At 38.9% G+C, this 22,642-nt stretch overlaps 1 protein-coding gene across 1 annotated transcript; it reads left to right on the top strand.

The window, feature by feature from the left end:
* Positions 1–1,288: 1,288 nt before the first annotated feature.
* On the top strand, positions 1,289–19,155 carry LOC308040886 (protein-lysine methyltransferase METTL21E-like; the record flags this gene model as incomplete). The annotated part of the gene is made up of 4 exons (XM_080345266.1): positions 1,289–1,358; positions 15,042–15,199; positions 17,708–17,825; positions 18,731–19,155. 4 exons carry the CDS (start codon positions 1,289–1,291, stop codon positions 19,153–19,155), a joined length of 771 nt encoding a protein of 256 aa, XP_080201392.1.
* Positions 19,156–22,642: the final 3,487 nt, after the last annotated feature.

Genomic DNA, 22,642 nt, shown 5'->3' with positions numbered 1-22,642 from the left:
ATGTGTATAACACTTACTGCTTGATGTCCCAGTAGTTTCTAACACTACTTATTATTCTGAAGATGTATACGAAGACTTTGAATCCCACTGAATGTCTCTTCTGTTCCCCACGTGAAGATATTGCTAGTGCTAAGCTTACACATAGGCATAAACCTAAGAGCAGTATTTTTGTTCTACAAGTTACAGTGATATGTAGAAGCCCCCTAAGTTATTTTCCACCTTCCAGCAGGTTAATGACTGCTGGCACTGTGGTGATGAGGTTAAACATCACACCCATGTACCTTTTGTAGGGGGAGCTCAGGAGAGTGTAGGGTGCATCTTGTCTCAACAAGACAGGGCTTTTCTGCACTATCCTCTTTCACCTGAAGCCTTGAGAGGAAAACCTGCCCAAGGCTTTGCACTTTGAGGAAGTTTTCTTGATATTCAGCAGATTTAATTTGATTTTTTTTTTTTTTTTTTTAAATAGATACTTCTTTACCCACCACCTTATTTACTTGCATCCCTATTGGGTTTTTAGCCCTCAGTAGATTAACTGTTTGTTGCCTATAACCACTCCTGCAAAAATTAGTCAAATTGTCATAAAATAGCACAAATGTTTTAAAAATTATCAGAGCACTGATTTTTTTTTTCTATGAACTCTGTATTTTTCTAATTGTAAAATATCAAGAGTTGGAGACTATTGGTTGTCTGTCTGCTTTTCTGCAGATAGTTGAAAATTGTGTTGTCTTCTGTCATACTTTTCCCATTACTTTTTTCTCCAAAGTCTGCATGTTCTGTGCCTGATTATATAGGCACATACACATTCTGTTCTGCATGATGTCTATAGATCCTGCTTCCTACTTATTCTCACCTACAACTTTTACTAATAGATCATTTCCTTCCCTTCCAAGCCAATCAAGATTAGATCCTTTTTGTGCAATTTTTCTTCTTTCAGACATTTGTTGCTACCTTTCCTTTCAATCATCAGTAAGCCTACTGACCCTGATTTGAATTGATTCTAATTTTAGTATTTGATAAAATAGATTGAAATATTTATCAGAGCTGCTTTTTTTTTTTTTTTCTTTTAAATCTACTCGCTTTTTCACCTCTTTGAGAGTAGAACAGTTGAATTGGTTCTTTTATGCTTTGAGTATTGACATTTATATCTACATGTCTTTATTACCAATAGAAGTAAGTTACAGCATAATACATGTAAAAGTAATCATAATCTTTTTGTGAAGGAAAAAGAAACAAAATCATTTTATTCAGACAGGCTTGTATTTCTCTGTCCAAGGTTTTGTGGCACAGTATGGATTTGACATCTTCACAACATAATCATCTACAAAATGAACTTATAAGAAAATTGGAAAGACCAGAAGGTAAAATATTTCTTATTTCAGTACATTTTCTTGTTACACTTAGAAGTATTGTTAAGTATAAGGAACGAAGTGTCTTGCTGACAATGAGCAATCTTCTCATTAATTTTTCTGAAGAATTTTGTTTATGGCATTTGTACAGAAAATGCAACAGATTGCGCTGTTATGGTATTCCAGCCACGCAGTCAGTATATGCTGTGCCAGCAGACTCTGGTCCCAGCAGTTTCCTACCAGTGCCTGGCATCTTGCCTGCGACTGATTCCAAGGAATGAAGCTGTGACTATGATCAAGCTATTCAGGAGATGTCTGTTTTCAGGAAATCAGTTAGGGAGAATTGGTTATTACAAGATTGACTTCTGTCTGGAGAGCCTCAAACCTAATTTTCAAATAACTTCAGGGGCTGCTGGAAGCTTTTTCTCTTAAGCAAGTTTATGGCTGTGTATCTTTCTAGTTCATAGAATCATAGAATAGTTTGGGTCGGAAGGGACCTTCGACGGTCACCTAGTGCAATAAGCAGGGACATCTGCAACTAGATCAGGTTGCTCAGAGCCCTGTCCAGCCTGGCCTGGAATGTCTCCAGGGATGGGGCATCTACCACCTCTCTGGGCAACCTGGGACAGTGTTTCACCACCTTCATTGTAAAAAACTTCTTCCTCATGTCAAGCCTGAATCTCTCCTCCTTTAGTTTAAAACCTGTCACAACAGGCCCTGCTAAAAAGTCTGTCCCCATCTTTCTTACAGACCCCTGTTAAGCACTGAAAGGCCACAAAAAGGTGTCCCTGGAGCTTTCTCTTCTCCAGGCTGAACAACCCCAACTCTCTCAGCCTGTCCTCACAGCAGAGCTGTTTCAGCCCTCTGATCATCTTGGTGGTCTCCTCTGGCCCCTCTCCAACAGGTCCGTGTCTTCCCTGTTCTGAGGGCTCCAGAGTTGAACACAGGACTCCAGGTGGGGTCTCACCAGAGCAGAGGAGCAGATCCTAAAGCATCAGGAGCAAACTCCTTTTTAGAGATAGACAGCTTTAGGTCAAGTGCATATGGAGTTTTGGAATGGGGTCTAGTTACATTCTACATCTGAATGCAAAAGAAGATGATGTTGGTTTTTCTTTTGGTTTGTGGGTTGTTTTTTGGTTTTGTTTGTTTGTTTGCTTTTTGTTTTTGTTTTGTTTTCTCCAGAATATTTTTATTTAAATTCTCAGCTGAGTCTTGGCCCATGTAGAGCCAGGCTTTTGGGCTTCTGATTTCATCTGATTTCGCTTTGCTGTCTGTTCAGAAAGGCAAGGTGGAGCTTTGGGTATGACTGCAATACTAAAACTAATTATTTGCTTACAGAAACAAATGTGTTTTATGTTTGTTATTTTGATTTCAAATACTTTTAAGTACCCTAAACTGATGACCATGTCTGGAAAACTGATATTGCACAAGAAGATGACAGATAGGGATTGGTTGAGATTGCTATTCCACAAAGAGCTGTCCAAATGCCTTGGTTTGGAAATTTTCTTTAATGCAATTTCCTTTCCTGTTGTGTAATTCTACCTTGAACAAAGAGCTAAAGTTGATCCTACGCAATGAAACATAATTGTTGAGCAAAGAAATATCTAGAAATATAAATATTAAACACAGAACTACTAAAGACTGAAACATTGATCACTGCCATTATGTAGCCTGTAGTACATGAGGACCAAGGTGAAGTTACACAGGCATTTTAATGCTTCTGCAAGCTTGGCTCTCTAACATTGATACTGTCTTCATGCAGGATTCAGGGTGAGGAGGAGTGAGTCTGCATGTAGTTTCTTTAGCTTTTGGATTATGAAAATAAATTGAGTTCTGGGACATTATTTTGATATATGCAAAATTAGCTGGTAGAGAAGAATCTTAAGATCAAATGCAGGAATAGTTCACTTAGCTGACAAAGTAACTGTTTTGAAAGCAATAGCACGTGGTTCTCTTCCATGTCTAGAAACACTAGTTTAAGAGGATTGAGGGGACATGAATGGGAAATGGCATAACTTCACAGTTTAATCTGACACCAGGCTTTGGTGTATTAAATTCCACAACAGGTTCTGGAGGTGAATAGTGCTGAACCTGCTGCATGGAGACTTACCTGCTCGATCACTCTGAGCCTGTGCCTTCCTTGTTCTCACCCTTTTCCTCTACCGCCTTCCCCATTCCCATTTCATTAAATTCACCTACCCCATCTCAATCTCTGTTTCTCAGGGTTCTTATTATAGTTCAGTTTCTCTGCAAATTCCATTCTGAGCTCTTTATATTTGGTGCCTTTTCCCTTTCCTTCTTAATTGGCTTGTCACAAGTTGTACAGTTTAAAACTCTTTATTCTTGTTCATAATTCTCATCACTACTGTCTCTCAGCTTACAGGTAGGTCCTTATCTGGTCTGATCTTTCCTCTGGTGTCATTATCCAATAAGTTCTTCATCCCACGTGCATTGTTAGATGTTTCTTTCCTTTCATGATTTCTCTTCATCATTAGCTTTAACTATCATCCTTGGCTAAACTTCTCTGAGATCAAATTCTGCCACTCCCATCTTCATTTCTTGGGATACTAATTACTTTACCACAGTTATACTATTTAAATTTACCCCAGAATAATTTTACCTCTGAGACAAAAGGAGGAGACCAAGTTTGCAAGGCATACTTGTCCTTGAGACTCCATCGTCTCACTTCACTTGGCCAGGGGTCAGTTTTTAATCCATAAATATCTGAGAAAATGCTGACCTGGTAACCTTCGCATATCTCCCGACATTTTAGAAGGGACACACTCCTTCTGCTCACCCTGCCTGACAGATGTCCTAATTGGTGGCAATTCCTGCCATCATTTCAAGTGTCTGAGTGAAGTCCAGAAAGGTGCCCTAAATGGGACACAGTTGGAATGGAGGCAAGTGAGAAGCAGCCTAATCCTGTAACTTAGAAGTTCAGATATTCAGCTGGGAAGAGGGAGTGACTTAGTGTCTCATTCTGATTTTCTGGGTTACTTCTAGAGACACTTATCTTTTTCACTCCTTTCCTCACTGACACTTTTCCATTAACTTCAAAGACTTTTATATAAAAAAGTGAAAAAAAGTCCTGGAACCAGAGTGTGGAGCCCATGCCTGCCTCTTCAGACCTGAGTACCCAGTTGAGAGGTGGGCTTTTCTTTGCTTGGTGTCCTTGTGTCATGATTCTTGCAGTCCTGGTTTCCTGATGGCCCACCTCTGGTAGTGATGGATGGAAGCACTTGGTTCTGTAGGGCACCTGGAACTTGCCCTTCAGGTGAGTTGTGAATTTCAGTCCTTCTGAGGAAGATCCAGCACCCAGTTCCTCCATTTTCTGAGCATGTAAACTGCTGAACCGTTCTTTATATAGTGGACTTCGATATTAATGGTGTTGGTTAAAAAATTAGCCTATTTATACTATATATAAATGACACTTTTGCTGTATCTTCCCACCATCTACATTCTCTTATTTCATCTTCCTCTTTTTTTTTTTTTTAATTTAAAAAATTCTCTTAGCTTTGAATGATGCTTCTATCTTAAAAACAAAACAAAAACAAGCAAACAAAAAACCCCAAACCAACCAACCAACCAAAAATCCCTCAAACAACAAAAAACAACCAAACAACTTCTTCTGTTAACTCTTCTCTCAAAACTATTAAACTCCACTCCTACCCCCAACTCATGGAAGTCACACCATTAGTTATCTATATGTCCTTTTCTTCACTGCAGGTTTGACCTGAAATATCAGAACTCAAATTCTACTCCTTTTAGGCAACAAGCTGTCTTCAAAGATCAACAAAAAAAGACTAAGAGAGGTAGTGTGGAATAAAACTTGAGTATAATCCAGTTAAGCAGTGACTAGAGCTAAACTTCACCTTCATAGAAAATCAGAATAGTCTAAAAATACCTCTTCTCTTCATTTACATCTTGGCTATCTTATAGTAACTTATCTCTGAGCTCTTTTGTTTGAAAATGGCAGAATTCAAATACTACACTACATCTCAGTTGTACAAATCCAAATAAACATGTATTTGTTCCATTTCTGCCCTCCACAAGCAGGCCTGCTTTTGCTGAATACATTACTGAACTCAAATGGAAACTTGTTTATGGATACAGCAGAAGTTGGAGGCAACACTCAAACAATCAAAGCATGTATTAAGTCTTTAGAGAAGTCTGTAACATATTCTTCCCTCTCAGCCATGTGGCTAGCTTTTCTGTTTTCACATCTTTTCACTTTGCGGTAGCTGCATTTCAATAATAAATAAAATATTTCTCAACTGCCACATGAGAAAGTTGGTATGTTTGCATGGATTAGTGGTGTTAGGTTGCTTTCAGGTCCTTTCCTCAAAGAAATATCTTAGAAATCCAGAATTATTGGTAGGGAAAAATTGGTAGGTGTTTTGTTGAGTCCCTTCTGTTATGCTGACTGTGGTACTTGGCATGGTCTGGAATGTCATTACAGGGAAATAAGAGCTTTGAATGGCATAAAGCCCTCTTGACTGGGCAAGGTAAGAGATATGAAAGATTAGACTAGTCAGTGGCTTACAGTTTCTAAATTACTCATCCAGATCCTTCCTACCCATCAGGAAACTGGCTGTCAGTCTTTTCTAATGTATATTAGACCATCTAATTTAAGAACACAGCTTGCTTTTGTAGTCAAAGGGAAAAAATTTAGTTACATTTAGAGATGAAATAACTGCTGAGGCTACACCTGAAGATCTTTTCAATGCCAGAGAACCATGACAAAGTAACAAGGGAAGTACCTGACCTATTTGAATTCAGCATGAGTTCACGAGATAATCTGACTGTGGTAGTTCTATTTTCATCCTTCTAATGGTTTTGGATGACCTGTCACTTGGATGGGGCTGGGATATCAGTGGTGTGAATTTCAAATTGAAAATGCCCCTCTTAAGCCTGGTAAATACATAGACTGAATACTGTGAGCATATACCCCTCTCCTGTTCTTGTCTCTGAGCTAATTGCATCTTGTCTCTTGGCGGAGAAGAGGCTGCCCTTGGGTGGCAGTTCTGTATTTATGCATTTCAAAGTATAAGGTTTCAGGCATTATATAACCTTGACGTCGTATCTCAGGTTAATCAATATAATATACCCCATCATTGCCATTGGTTGAGCAGGTTGAGCTTGTAATGAATGTACTGGGATGCCCATAGTGAGTTACATGATAGTTTCCCTTTTTGTAGGTAGGGATGAAGTAAGGAAAAATTAATAGTGTAGTTTAGATAAGTACTGGAACAGAGCTTTGCTTTATATTCTTAGAAAGGTGTAGGTTACATCTGACTTCTGGAAAGTCAAGGGCATGATTAGATTTCCCTCCTAACCCTGTCCTTTAAGGATCGTTAAGCTGTAATGGAACAGAATGAAATAGAAATAGGTGAAATGAAATAAAGATACTACAGTGATTCGACCTGGAATTTGGGGACTAGTCTGTGATTCAGGATTGTTTATGTTTCCATGGAGCTATCTGTAATGCTTGCAAGACCAGGGCTCTGATCCTGAGATGTCAGTAGCTCATAAAAAAATTATGAGACTTCAGAGTCCCTTAGATATGTGACCTAATGTAGATTTGAGGTAAAGATCTTCTGAATCATTGAAAATACCCAGATTGATTCACAAGGCTACCTTTTGAGAATTTCCATCAGCGCAGTATTTAAACTCTTCTCCAGTCATCTCTTACAGGTACAGAGCTAGGTGCAGATCTATTCCACAAAATCACAGAGTGGCTAGGGTTGGAAGTGACCTCTCCTTGGAGGTCATCTAGTCCAACCCACCTGCTAAAGCAGGTGCAACTAGAGCAGATTCCTTTCTGATCTTTCTATGAGTGTCTTCCTGACACTGAGATAAATACATAACTATATATGTGGAATATACATTATATCTATTATGTATATGTTATATATATAAAATATGTATTGAATTTTCCCTTTGGATGACTCCATTTCCATGTGTCCAAAGTGGGCATGTCTGAAGAGTACTGACTATTATGAATTCTTGGAACTTTTGTGCATTACTTAATCAGTAATATCAGCAGAGGTAGTCCTCCTGTGTTCATCAAACTCAGAGGAAATTGCTGAGAAGTCTTAGAGGAACCATGTACGTCTTCACAGCTGTTGATACATGGTGCTTAAAATATTTTTAAGTACAAGTCTAAATGGTATATTTAAAACAAACTCTACAGGTGAGAGTACACTGCTTTGAAGAAGGGAGAATATGTTGCTGTAGGGTTGAACTTTGTCAGGTCAAGTTCATGCTGAAGGCTTGAATTTCATTCTTTTTGCCAGTTGGAGAAGATCCATCAAAGCAGGAGAGATGCAGAAGACAGCTGTGTCTTATTTCCTTGTCACCTTGAGCTGTGACACGATTTGACCTCAAGAGATTAAGTAAGGTCAGGCCAGCACTTGAGACTAATCTATACTTTTCCCCCTGTAGGTTACTTTGATGAATCATCATATGAAACTGTACAAAGTACACACAAGTACACAAAGTACTTGGAGGATGTTTTCTTTCTCTGTGTGAATGAATCTTAAAATGGAGATATTGACTGTTAGTATATTCTTCACAGCTTTTATATGGAAGGATCATTTTACTTCATTTTTTAGCTGCGTTTTCATTCAGGTATCTAAACAGTGGAATCTATTTCTTTTTTAATATTATTTTTATTCAGCACCCTTGTCTTTACTGCTTTTCCTGCATTTTAAGTGCTATTTAACAGTGCCTGTCTCTGTTCCCTTTTTATTCAGTGGAGAATGCACTACTGTAGGCAGTATCATTAGTTATGCAGTAAGAGATTTAATATATGCTATCAATTGATGGAAGATACACAACTGAATTTTAAGGTTACTGTCTCCCAATGGAGCTGTATATTCCCAAGCATGCTTTTATGGGACAATTGTTGTAAAGGGAACAGCTGATCATGTAGCATATTTCCAAACAGAGGTACAATTTCTACTCATTTCAAGCAAAAAGTGTGCAGATAAAGCTAGCCTAAGGTGTGATTTGCTTAAGGAAAAGTTGCTGCAGTTTGAAACTTGTTCCATTCTGACCTGGTCTTTCTCTTGCTTTCCTTTCACCACTTAAGGACTTTTCCAACTCTGTCTCAGCAGAACTCACCTGCTTTTGTTTCTTTAGGTTTTGTTCTAATATAAAACTTTTCATTTGACATTTGAATGTGTCAGCAAAATCCTCTGGTTCCCTACACAAGGTTTTGCAGCTTGACATGCATTTCTCTAACTAATCTGTCACTGACTTCACAACTCCAGTCTTCCATGTAATATAGTATGTCTCTTTGGAAAACTATATTCTCATTTCAGTTGTAATAATGATGATTGCTTTGTCTTTGAGAATGATGTTTGTGGTGTTTTCTTAATTATGTGGTTGATATAGTGCAAGATGTGTCAGCAGTATACGACTTTTCTCCCTCAGCCCTGATATTAACTTAAAATCAAGGAGTTTCAAAGAACATGCTCCAAAGACATTAGACTTTTATGAAAAACAATACCTGAAATATTTCAAAGAATGCTATAAGAAATTAATATAGTAGGCAGAAAGTTTTAAGACACTTAAAGACACTCAAATTCTATTTCAAGAACAACTTGGGGCATCTATAGATGAGAACTTTGTGAACCCAAGTTCAAGGCCAAAGATGAGCTGTCTGTTTCACTAACAAAAATTACTTCAGTTTCTATATATTACCTGAACAGGATGAGACTATCTCATCTTAATATAAATAAAGTTCTAGCACCTGAAATTCCGATGGTTCCTATGTATACCTGCTCATGCAAAGCGATGAATAAACTGAGGAAATTCATTCTATGTACATACCACCTCCATGCCTCTCTAAATCATGGAAGAGGAGTGAGGGCAAACCTACCAGTTCAAACCCAGGCAAATGAGAAAGGGAGGAACCAAACCAGTTCTAGCAGACTTTCAAGTTCATAAAGTTTAGTATGGGTGATCAAGTAGTATTGCTGGAAATCACAGAATGGTTGGGGTTGGAAGGGACCTCTGGAGATCATCTAGTCCAACCCACCTGCTAAAGCAGGTTCACCCAGAGCAGATCACACAGGAATGTGTGTCATTAGTCAAGGAAGGGAGCCAGGAGGCCTGCGTGGTTGAATAGGAATCTATTGAGTATGCTCAAGCAGAAGAGGAGAGTTTACAGGTCATGGAAGCAGGGGCTGGCCACTTGGGAAGAATATAAGGCTGCTGTTAGAGGATGTAGGAAGGCAGCTAGGATAGCCAAGGCCTCCTTAGAATTACAGCTGGCGAGAGGGGTCAAGGACAGCAAAAAGAACTTTTTCAAATACATAGCGGATAAAACTAATACCAGAGGCAATGTAGGCCCACTGAGGAATGGGGTGGGTGCCCTGGTGGCGGAAGATACAGAGAAGGCAGAATTACTGAATGCCTTCTTTGTCTCTGTCTACTCTGCCGGAGGCTGTCCTGGGAAGCCCTGTACCCCTGAGACCCCAGATGAAGCCAGGTCAATGGAGGAGTTTGCTTTAGTTGATGAGGACTGGGTTAAGGAGCAATTAAATAGACTGGACATCCATAAATCCATGGGTCCAGATGGGATGCATCCGCGAGTGCTGAGGGAGCTGGCTGAGGTCATTGCTGGACCGCTCTCCATCGTCTTTGCCAAGTCTTGGGAAACGGGAGAGGTGCCCAAGGATTGGAGGAAAGCAAATGTCACTCCAATCTTCAAAAAGGGCAAGAAGGAGGACCCGGGTAACTATAGACCGGTCAGCCTCACCTCTGTCCCTGGGAAAGTAATGGAACAACTTATCCTTGGTGCTATCTCAAGGCATATCAAGGATAAGAAGGTTATTAGGGGCAGTCAGCATGGCTTTACCAAGGGTAGGTCATGCTTGACCAACCTCATAGCCTTTTATGAGAATGTTACAAGGTGGATGGATGATGGCAGAGCCGTGGATGTGGTCTACCTTGACTTCAGTAAAGCCTTTGACACAGTCTCCCACAGCATCCTAGTTGCTAAGTTGCGGAGGTGTGGTCTAGACAATAGAGTAGTGAGGTGGGTTACAAACTGGCTTAAAGAGAGAAGCCAGAGAGTGGTAGTCAATGGTGCGGAGTCTAGTTGGAGACCAGTATCTAGTGGAGTACCTCAGGGGTCAGTACTGGGGCCAGTATTATTCAATATATTCATTAACGACTTAGACGAGGGAATAGAGTGTACTATCAGCAAGTTTGCTGATGACACCGAGCTGGGAGGAGTGGCTGACACGCCAGAAGGCTGTGCTGCCATCCAGCGAGACCTGGACAGGATGGAGAGTTGGGCGAGGAATAACCTAATGAAATTTAACAAGGAAAAGTGTAGAGTCCTGCATCTGGGCAGGAACAATCCCAGGTTCCAGTATCGATTGGGAAATTACATTAGAGAGCAGTGTAGGGGAAAGGGACCTGGAGATCCTGGTGGACAACAGGATGACCATGAGCCAGCACTGTGCCCTTGTGGCCAGGAAGGCCAATGGCATCCTGGGCTGTATTAGAAGGGGGGTGGTTAGTAGATCAAGAGAGGTCCTCCTTCCCCTCTACTCTGCCCTGGTGAGACCCCATCTGGAATATTGTGTCCAGTTCTGGGCCCCTCAGTTCAAGAAGGACAGGGAACTGCTGGAGAGGGTCCAGCGTAGGGCAACCAAGATGATTAAGGGAGTGGAGCACCTCCCTTATGAGGAAAGGCTGAGGGAGCTGGGTCTCTTTAGTTTGGAGAAGAGGAGACTGAGGGGTGACCTTATTAATGTTTATAAATATATAAAGAGTGAGTGCCATGAGGATGGAGCCAGGCTCTTCTCGTTGGCAAACAATGATAGGACAAGGGGTAATGGCATCAAGCTGGAACACAAGAGGTTCCACTTAAATTTGAGAAAAAACTTTTTCTCAGTGAGGGTGCCAGAGCACTGGAACAGGCTGCCCAGGGGGGTTGTGGAGTCTCCTTCTCTGGAGACATTCAAGACCCACCTGGACATGTTCCTGTGCAACCTCACCTAGGCGTTCCTGCTCCAGCAGGGGGATTGGACTAGATGATCTTTTGAGGTCCCTTCCAATCCCAAACATACTGTGATACTGTGATACTGTGTCCAGGTGGGTTTTGAATGTCTCCAGAGAAGGAGACTCCACAACCTCTCTGGGCAGCCTGTTTCAGTGCTATGACACCCTCAAAGTAAAGAAGTTTCTCCTCATATTCAGATGGAACCTCTTGTGCTTCAGCCTGTGCCCATTGCCTCTCATCCTATCGCTGGGCACCACTGAAAGGAGTCTGGTCCCATCCTCTTGACATTCACCCTTGAGATATTTATAAACATTGATGAGAGCCCTTCTCAGCCTTCTCTTCTCTGGGCTGAACAGCCCCAGCTCTCTCAGTCTGCCTTCATAGGAAAGATACTCTAGGCCCCTAATCATCTTTGTAGCCCGCCACTGGACTACCTCCAGAAATTCCTCATCCTTCTTAAATGAGGACTGAGAACTGGACACAGTTGTCCAGATGTGGCCTCACCAGGGCAGAGTAGAGGGGGATGAGAACCATTATGTGCTTCCATTCTTAGAAGAATTGAAAGCCAGGTCAGTCAGGTCACCTCTTTTCTTGTCTGACCCTATTCTACTGATGAATCAGCTCTTGTTTTCTTAAGATGTCATTAAAATCATTAAAATCCATTCATTGAGTCATAATTTCAACAATTTTTCTTCCTGAACAAGAGAATACGGACTAACAGAGAGATAAACACTCCCAAGAGAGTAACTTCCTATCAGCTTTTTACATCTATTATCAAGAAACTAGTTTGACCAAAGTATCAGTAAAGTAATGTTTGCAGATGTTAAAAGACTTAATCTCACTCAGATTTTCCTTACTCTGCTAACAATTTTCTTGTTGCTCGAAAGATTTCCCACTACTTTGTTATTTTTCTGTTCTGACTGCTCTGCAGGCAGTTACAGAAAAAATAACTTCTTTCCTTTTGTGCAGTCCCACAAAGAGCTGAGTTATTCTGAAAGATATAAAGTGGAAAATAAGAGTGCCTTTTGCAGTATGGAAACTTGTAGGTAAGTAAGCAGATCTGTTTAAAAGTATGTACTCCTTATTTTTGTCAGCACTTTTCATTAGAATCATTAGCATCCTGGTCCTGATAAAATTTCTCATTAGAATTTTGAAGCCTGTCTACCACACGATGTCTCTGATGAAACAAATACTCTTTCTGATTCTCCACAATAGTAATATCTTCCTAAGGGAAAGACAAAAATATATAAAAATTATGTGAACTTCTCCAGATGACCCACTTGGGGGATTAGCAATGGGGTAAGATTGACAAAGATTCAAGTGGTGTTTTTAATCAGCAGATTTTGGATTCTTCTTTCAGGGATGTGGACAGTTTACCTCGGGTAGGGAGCAGTGGTCTGAAAACTCTGTTAGTGTAGGTGCTCTGCAAGGCTTAAGTAGAAATATTGCTGATAATGTAGGGAATAGGTGGGAAATGTTTATTGATCACTAGAGGGGTAGCTGTAATATTGCTAAAGTTTTATAGATCTTCTGGCAGAAACTTTATATGTTAAGACTTAATAAGTTATGGCTTCTCAGCAAAATTGAATCCAAAACAAATGTCAAGGGAGGAAGAATCAAGAAAAATAGTTGTAATTGGGAAGTAATAGAAGGAATAGCTCTTTACTTCCACTGCTAGTAGTGATCACAGAACAAGATCAGTGCTCTAAGCAATTGGAGAATATTAAAAGCAGGCAATATATGGTATGCCTGGAAATGAGATGATTAATTAAGTACACTTATGATCTGTGTAATAAGACAGCTTCATATTAATTCTTTCATAAGAAAAGATTAATTTTGCCCCGGAGTAGCATTTCCCTGACACTTAACTCATGTTTGTGCAGAGTTCCCTGTTAGCAGGCACAATGATACATGTGTTTTCTCTCAACATTTGAGACTTGCAGAAGATGTAATGGCTTTGCCACATGCTACTTATTTTCTAATGTCTAAAATATAGTTTCAATTACCTTTATAAAATTATACTGTTTATATTTTTTTTCAGTAGTATATGCATTATGCTCTTTTTAATTTTGCTCTGTCCCATCATTAGGGTTCCACCACCCAATAAATTCTTTGAGCAACGTGATTTGGTTAGTTTTTGTTTGTTTGTTTGTGCGTGTTCTTTTTTGGTTTGGTTTTTGTTTGTTTGTTTTTTAAAATTTCAAATTATGTCTTAACATCAACATACTAAGATTAAACATGACCATTTTTGCCTTTTCATCCTTGTTTGTCACTATTCTCTAGTTTCCTCTGATGCTCAGAGCAAGTTGAGTTACAAATAGCATTGACTTATAAGTTTGAACATGTTCCTGATGTGTTTTTGTTTGGTATCATCACTTTCTTTGTTCACCCCTTCTTTTGTTCCTTCTGTCACAAGGAAGGGAGAGAGACTTTGTCAATAGGTTATGGCAATAAAAATACTGAGGCATATGGCAGACAATGTCAACACTTGAGGTCATCATGTCCTGTGACTACAGTGACTTGAAGGGGGAAAAATGTGAAGAATCTTCCGTAGAACAATGTGTATTATGATGATGAAAATATAAATGTTTTAATCTTTAATAGTCATTGGGCCTGCAGTTTCTGTGCAGATACTGATTTTGATATCTGTGATTTTGATTGTAACTGCAGGCTTGATACAGAAACTCTACTTTGGACAAGATGGTAACCCAGTTATCTAAATCTCTAGCTCACTCTCCAGGAGGTGTAGCTTGTAAACATGTTTTGCTTTAGTGAATTTGCCAAGAGGTCATAGTTGGCTGTGAAAGTAAATTTCCTGTGAAAACTTGGAATGATTCTAGACTTTGCTAAGAAAGTGCTCTGGGCAGTTTAATTTACATTATATATGTATTTTTTTTTACTTTTTTTTTTTTTTTTTGCTAATATTGTAGTTCATCTTTGTGTGATGATGGCAAAAACTGAAGCTGGCTTGGTATTCAGTTAAAAAAGAATGAATCCTCTCTTGTTAGAAGAGTTATCCGGATTATGTTAGCTATCATAAATATCCTTTGCTTAGCAACAGGGATGGCATTCAGGATATCAAGCCAACTGGAAAGAATCCCTCTGACAGGGCTCTGTTGGGGTGGGTGGATAAGCTTTCCTGACAACACTAGTGCTTTCGCTCCTGTCTGTCATAATTTGGGTTGCTAGGATCTGTTTCACAAGTTTTGTGACAGACTTATAAATGATAATGTGGCTCCTTTTGTTTACTGTCAAAAAGAACTGAAATGTGGGGAAAGTGAACAGTAAAAGGATATGGAAAATAATAAAATCTGGGCATGTAAGACCATGAGTGTCTATACTATGGCAGCTGTTCTTGAAGAGAAAAAGAAGTGAAGAAATTTCCTTTAGATTGCTGAAATGGAAAGAAATATATGGTAACATTCCCCTTCTTTCGTTTTTATGAACTTGGCTTCTTCAGCAAAACAGGAAAGAAATTATTTAGTCATGAAGTGAAAACCTCAGTTAGAATTCAGGAGATTTCCCATGAGTCAAGCTAACCATTAATGGTGAAATGTATTTTTATTCATAGATGTAATTCGTATTCTTGCTTCCAAATCAGCTTTTCAATATAAATTTGTAGTTTCATTATCAGTCCACTCAGCTTGTTTGACCTTTTATACTTTTGCTTCCAGGGGAAAAAGAAGATGAACAGATAGTTGCAGAAATAATGAGAAGACGTTTTTTTCCTGCTTTTATAACTTATAAGGCCTGGGAAGGCTTTCACTTCGCTGGCCATGAGATAAGAATTACAGAAGCCACTGATTGCTACGGGGCAGTCGTCTGGCCATCGGTAAAATATTTATGCAGTATTATTATATTTCAGTTTTATGCAGTATTATTATATTTCAGTTTTGGAGTCTTCTAGCACTTCTAATTTCTTTTGCATGACAAATATGTTTTGTTGTATGTCATACCCAAGGTAAACATTCTGTGTTTCCCTGTCTCTGTTCTGTAAATCCCAAACATGAATTTAGCCTGGCTTCATATTGCTTCTTGATTCTCAAAGCTCAAATGGTAACTTGTTTGTGACCCTATCACACAAGATGTTTGATCCCTTGTCCCCTCTGCACCTACCAGTAACTTTTGATCCTATTGGCCAAGCATATTTTGAAGGAAATATGGCAGTCTTATGGTGATCCTATTTCTGTACATTTTAGAAATACAGATGGCTGTATAGCAGGCAGAAACAGGTTGCAGAAACAGCTGTGATATGAGCTCACAAAGTATTAGCACTCATAGAAGCTACTCAACCTACTCATGTGAGAAACAAATTTACTTTGTAAACATGCAGAAGTGGGAAAAACTTCAGCTGGGGCTTCTGGTTTCTTAAGCAACCAGAAATCTAGTGGGAGACAACCCTTGTCATTGACTCTTGATATAAGAATCATCAACCTGCCCACCATACAAAGAACCTTCTTCAAGGTTTTGAATCTGTGCAATGCAGCTGACTGTTCTGAACTAATTCAGAAATAAAGAAACCACTGTGGTCCACTGAGGTGCCACAATGCACCATTGACGCTTCATACATTCAAAGAACATCCCTGCAACAGAATCACCTCCAGGGCCCCACATAAGATGGAGAGGACTAAAACCCAGGAGGCTTCATTTCTGTCCCAGTGGTATCAACCACCTAGGATTGTACTATTTTTAAGAAGTACAGCCCTAGTTCAGCTGAGTTAGCATACTCTGCTGTTTTGAACTCAAAACAATTTTACTTGTCTTAGCAGACCTGGACAAGTAATTTCTGCTATATCTCTTAGTGCATGTCTTCAAAGAAAGGTTGGCTGACAGCCAATTATTTTCACAAAATCATGGACTCCACTGACAAGCTTGATTTATTTCTTTATTTATTTTTCCTGGAAGGATTTAGCCAGTTTTGCTGTGGAAGGAAGGCAACCTTTCTGTCTATGTCTCTTCATGTTCTCCCTTCCGGTTTCGTCCAGCAGTATTCAAACTCTTCTGAAAAATACCAGTAAAATTCATTGAGAGGGTAGAAACTTTATTTTCCTTAAAGTTTCCGTATGTTTAATGGAAAGGAAGTCAGATTTCAAAGTTTCTCTAATTTAACCTACAGAAATTTTGATTCTGCCATCCAGTTTCTACAACAGAATATGGCAAAACACTGAGGGAAGAAATTATAGGGATATATGGAACTAACAGGAAATCTTACTATAATGTGTTTTTAAATGTCAGTCAAACATCAGACATCATCTTTAGGAACCTGGCTTTAATTAGTCCTGGTGCTCACAGACTTACTTCTATATCAAAGCTTTGTTGATTGCAAGATATACATGTGTTTGCATAAAAGACTCTATTCCTTTTGCTCTGATTTAAGAGGTAGAAAGCAAAAACTTTGCTTGAATTTCTAGCATGTTAACATTGGGTCAAAAATCCTCCTGCTCCTTTCCTTCTACTTTTTAATTGATTAAAAGCAAAACTAAGAACATAATTTTGTTGCACCAGACTAAGGCACTATTTGTCTTTCCAAACGGTCATCTATGGTGCTAGAAGATGTGGTGACCATTATATGTATTTGTCAATGGAGACTATAGAATTATCAAAGTCTGGGGAAAAAATGTGGAAGACAAGCTGGAAACTATCTTTGCCAGGGAAATAAAATTAGCAATTTCTATTTCAACGGTCAGTATGAGACAGGGCAGAAAAAGTGAAGAAGCTTCTTAATTACAGTTTATATAAGGAGATACATATATATATATATATCAGGAATCTGTTGTAGAGAGCTCTTTGTGACTTTGTTTGCTAGGCTTAACAAACTGAGCTGGAAGAAAAAGGGTTAATCTATTGGTCCATTTTGAATCATTATGGTAATTAATTACTGTTAGAAATAATTAACTATTGGAAGAGTTTAACAAGGGTTGTTGTGGATTTTCTCTCGCAAGCAGACCTTATATCAATATGTCTTTGTGAAGGACACATTTTAACTCCACCAGAAGTAAGTTCAGTAATAAGCAGGAATTGCTGACTGGAATTTCATAGCTCATGTTATGCACCGTGACAGATTAGATAATTGCAGTTGTTCCTTCTGGCTGTGATGCTTTGCAAGTCTATATTGAGGCTTGTTGTGGCATTTACTTTGCCAGCCTATAGAGCTCATAGTGAACTGTGATCCTACAGGGATGACACTTGAATGAATATTGCTCATTTGAAGAGACATGAATTTTTAGGAGACAAGAATTTTTTTGCATGTTTTTCAATTACAATGCATATTTAGTGAAGGGATTTTTAAATTTGTTTTTATTTATTTGTTCAGTATGTTCATGGGTTCCCTCCCCTACAGGCTCTTGTTCTGTGTTATTTTTTGGAAACTAATTCTAAACAATACAATTTGGTTGACAAAAATGTGATTGAAATTGGAGCTGGAACTGGGTTGGTCTCCATAGTAGCCAGTTTACTGGGTGAGTATATGCCGTTGCTCCTATGCTCTTGGGCCCATCTCTCAGATGAATGCTGGAGGACAAAGAAAGTTGCTCAGTTCTTCTAAAAGACTATTTTTTGAAAGCTTTGAAGAGAAGAAAAAGGAAATTCCAAAAGTCTTGTTTGGAAACCTGTTCTGTTTTTTTATTTTTCTGTAAAGCTGTGAGAACATTGATACAATAAATGACGTCCCAGTAGATGATGTTGTCATTAAGAATGTTAAAAAGGGGACCAAAATAAGAAACTAGTGGCCTCACGAGATATTAATGGAAACCAGGTGAAGGCAGATGTAGGTATGACCAAAGAGCTCTTGATTGCCATGTCACTTTCTTTCCCTTTGTGTTCCTCATTTTCTTTCAGCAACTGATGAGCAACTTGATTTTCTTCTGCTACAGACACTGTTGTGTTTTCTCTCATGGTAGCCTATTCTTCCTCAAGAATAATCCAGATTGGCGACTTCTGCATTTTAACAGAATTTTAGCTTTTTATAGTCTGAGAAAGCTTTTTCCTATGCGAACAGGAAAGAATCTGACGCAACACTTAATCCTCCTGCTGACTTCTTGGAGTCAGTAACTGGTATTCTTCAATTCCTAGTTGCTCACTGTACTTTTAACCAACGTCATATCAAGATGCAGCGAACATCTGATTTCTTCCCACCCGTCCCCAGCTGCATTTAGATGTCAATCTGTAGATTAGAACCACTTGGAACCAAATATTTATTTTAAGCACAAGGAGTAAGAGTTATTTGGACCATTTATGTTGTTCTGTTTTCCCTCAATTAGAGCTATCTAGTAAAATCAGGTCCTTGTGCATTGGCTGTTGTGAATGGGCTTTTACTCAAGTCTTGAAGTATATTCAAAGATTGTTTGTTTTCTTGCTGTCACAGGTGCACTTGTGACTGTCACTGATTTGCCAGAACTGCTGGGAAACCTTCAGCACAACGTTCTCCAAAATACAAAGCTGAAGTGCAAGCACAAGCCTCGTGTTAAGGAATTGTCTTGGGGAATTGATCTGGAAAAAAACTTTCCTAGGTCTTCCTGTCACTTTGACTACATTATGGCTGCTGATGTAGTTTACAGCCATCCCTTCCTGGATGAACTCCTCTTGACTTTTGATCACTTGTGCAAGAATGACACTGTAATTCTGTGGGCCATGAAATTTAGGTTGGACAAAGAGAACCAATTTGTGGGCAGATTTCAGGCACTGTTTGACTTAGAGGTGATTTCTAATTTCCCCAGTTTGAACATAACCTTGTACAAGGCTATGAGGAAAGGCAGGATGAAAGCCAGACCTTCCAAACTGATGGTCTGAAAGAGAGATAAAGGGAGGTGACAGTTTCAGGTCTTCTGCAGTTTGCTCTTGTCTTAATAATTTCCATGTTAGTAGTTGTTAATACCTGCTTGAATGACATTTTTCAAGATAGCTAAAACAAAACATTGGATTCCTAGTAAACTCCTAACAAATGCCAAAAGTTTTATACACGAAATAAATGTATCTATCTTAGACATTTTCTTGACTTTTATGTGCTATGCTGGCAACACCAATAACTTTCACAAGTCTTACCATTATTGTTATGGGTTGTATAATGAATATTTCCAATAGCTTTCAATTGCAGCTTTGAATGCTGTCTTATCAGATCAACCAATCATTTAAAACTATGATAAATCTTTGTATTTAAAAGCTGTGATGTTAAATCTGGTCTTTCCCTGTTCTCACTATCATATAAATCTTTTAAATAGACTTTAGAGGACATTAAATTAGCTGAAAAAGCCAACGTGGGAAATATATTGTCATAATAAAGGCACAGAATATATTAGTTACCTTTTGATTTAATGATGTTTTCTTCCCCTTCCATTTTTTTATTTAGATTCAGGGATTCTTCAACAGACAGCTGCACATGTGAGGCAAGAGGGAGTTAAATACTTTGTTGCTTGAACAAAGCTCTTGGATGAGAAGAGTACAGCATATCACCAGCTGCCCTTTGCAAAGACCTTAAATTCTTGGAGGACTGTTCCTCCAAAAATAGATGTGTATTTGGACCTCAGGGAACAATGGAAAAATGACAGTGGCCATCGAAAAAGCAGTTTTGCACTGCCAGCTGATGGTGACTAGGGGTAAAAAACTAAACCAACGTGACATGGTGTGGCTGAGAAATGGGCAGGTTTAGATATTTTTTTTTGTTTTTGTAGTTTGGGCAAACAAAATACTTTTCTTCCAGCTGCTCAGTACTGCATGTTCCTGTTTTCAATGGGCAGATTAATGTCCTTGAAAGACTGACAGAGAACTGTTTTTTGTGAAGATTAATAAAATGATTCTTTTCACACCTCATATTTTCTGTTTCTCTTTGTAGTTCAGTGTAAGGTACCCTCAATTCCCTTGCAAGCTAGAGAAGCTTTACCACCTCTGTTGTAGCAGGCAATGACTCGAGTAATATGCGGGCTTTGGGGCTGTCAGTTCCCTCCAGGAACTTTTTTATGTATTGTCAGATTTGAGCACTTTTTTTTTTATGATGACTTCCAGAACATACTAGTGTTTGTTTGTACCTCTTTTTGTGACAGATGCATGTTACTTATTTATTCTGCTGTCTGGCACAACTATGGGGCAGAACTATGACTTCCCCAAATGACTGGAATAACTGGAATGTACTCTTACATTTGGTTTTCTTGGGATGAAGGTGCTCAGCATTAAAGACGAAGTGTTGCAGAGAAGACAATCTGAGCTGCCAAATTTTTCCAGTGAGAGGTGGGGATCCCATATGTGAAAGGAGGTAGTGTAGAGGATTTAGGGTGGAGGATGAATGATGATGTGGCAGGAGGGATCTGGAGTTGGAGGGAGGATCACAGAATCACAGAATGTCAGGGATTGGAAGGGACCTCAAAAGATCATCTAGTCCAATCCCCCTGATGGAGCAGGAACACTTGGTAGAGAAAAAGTAGCTATAGGGAGAAGGTGAGAAGGAGGAAGAAAAAGAGATGGCGACAGTGGGACTGACTTCAAAAAGGGTTAAGAAACATAGCAGAAGTGTAGAGCATCTTTCTTGCTACCAGCTGCGTAAGGAAGGCATCCTTGGTGAGGCATGGAGGATGACTCTGTGGTAACACTAGAGCAATCACTATGTCTTAGCCCAGGACAGCAAAATGGTAAGAAAGGAAGCCATGTACATTGACTCTGCTTTCTGGCTCTACTACTGGGACATCACATGTGAGATTTTAGCTTGGAAGTTATTGATGAAAATCTTTTAATCCTCGTCAGTCAGTTTCCTGGTACAAGACTTGTAGGTAGAGGTATCATCTTTTATTGAGTTAACCACTATAGCTAGAAAATTAGACTGAATGCCAGCTGGTATGGAGTTATTACCTCTACTTACAGATGTTATTACGCTTATGTCCTTAGATCATTACAGCTCTAGAAAAACACAATTACAGAATGGATTTTTTTTTTTTTTACCATGCTCTGTAATAGGAGTAGTGCAATTTAAGTGAATAAAGAAACAAACATGGATCTCTGCCATTTCTAGATTTCCTCTCCTTGTTTACTTCCTCCTAACTCCCTTGCAACCATCCAGTCCACCGCAACTGAAATTCTAATCCTTGCATCCTGAAGGGCATCTCTATCTAGAAATGTTTAGTAGATAAGTGGATTTGCACTGTAATTAATGGGTGAAGTAAAAATATCTTGTGAACTCCAAAGTGGTGAAGGCTAAAGAGGAAAAGGAAGACTACAACATAGTTAAATGTGATCGCTTTTAAATAGCTGTTCTGCCAATTAGCCCAGGCTGTCCCCTCCTGAGCTGCTGCTGCTGAAGTTAACAGAAGACATATTTGTAGAACTGATTCAGGATTGGGCCGCTTAGGCCCAACAGCTTGTTAATATTTGCTGTAATGCAACATTAGTCCTGTTTCTTACAAGTCTGTCCAGAACTGCAGTGTGAAGCTTCCTGGGAAAGCTCTAGGGGCTGCTCTATTGTACAACCACCTTTTGTCCTCTGGTATGAGGGGCGTATTATTAACCATGACTGATGGAGGGTGAGGTTCTATGTAGCATTTGCGTACGGACTTTATTTCTGCTCTTTGAGAACAGGTCTCAGATGAATCATTCTGTGATTCTGTGAATGGCAAGTATTACTGACTCCTGAAGTCAGTCATAATTGTAATAATCACTTATTATTTTTTCCAGTATTTCAAATAAAGAATCAAGTTGTCATTCAGTACATGATGTTGTTAATATAAATGGCATTTATATCTGTAGTTTGTGAAAGGTGGAGTGAAAAAAAGGTCATTTAAATTTGTGGATGGAAGAGCTCCACCTATGAGGAATGCCTAAGCTTGTCAACTTTTACAGTGTTTCACAGGGTGTTATGGTAATCATATTAATGGAAGAGAGAAATTAGGATGTATGGTATGAGTTCAATTTATTCCTTGGATTTTTTGCATTCCAAATTAAGAATAATTTATTGAGCAACAATGTATTTAAGTAACATGATGGTATTTGTTATATTTTCTACAAACAATATTATTTTCAAATGCTAATGTTTTCATGAAGGATTGTTCTGGCATGAAGTATTTATAAAATCATTATACTGATTTACTTTACTGCTTATTATGTAACATCTCCATCAAGGTATTTTTCGAATCATTACCTTTTGGTTCTCAGAATTAAAATAACAAACAGTTTCAACATTGTACAGTTTCCTCATGGTCATATTGAGTTTTTGAATTACGATGTTGCATCTCTGAGTAGTTTGGTTTCATTTGCATTATTAAACCCACCAATTTGGGCTTTTGCTTCTTGTAACAGC

This window comes from Nesoenas mayeri (genome assembly GCF_963082525.1).
Source record: "Nesoenas mayeri genome assembly, chromosome: 1".
NCBI classification, from domain to species: Eukaryota; Metazoa; Chordata; class Aves; order Columbiformes; family Columbidae; genus Nesoenas; species Nesoenas mayeri.
This window is presented reverse-complemented; position numbering and strand designations above follow the sequence as displayed.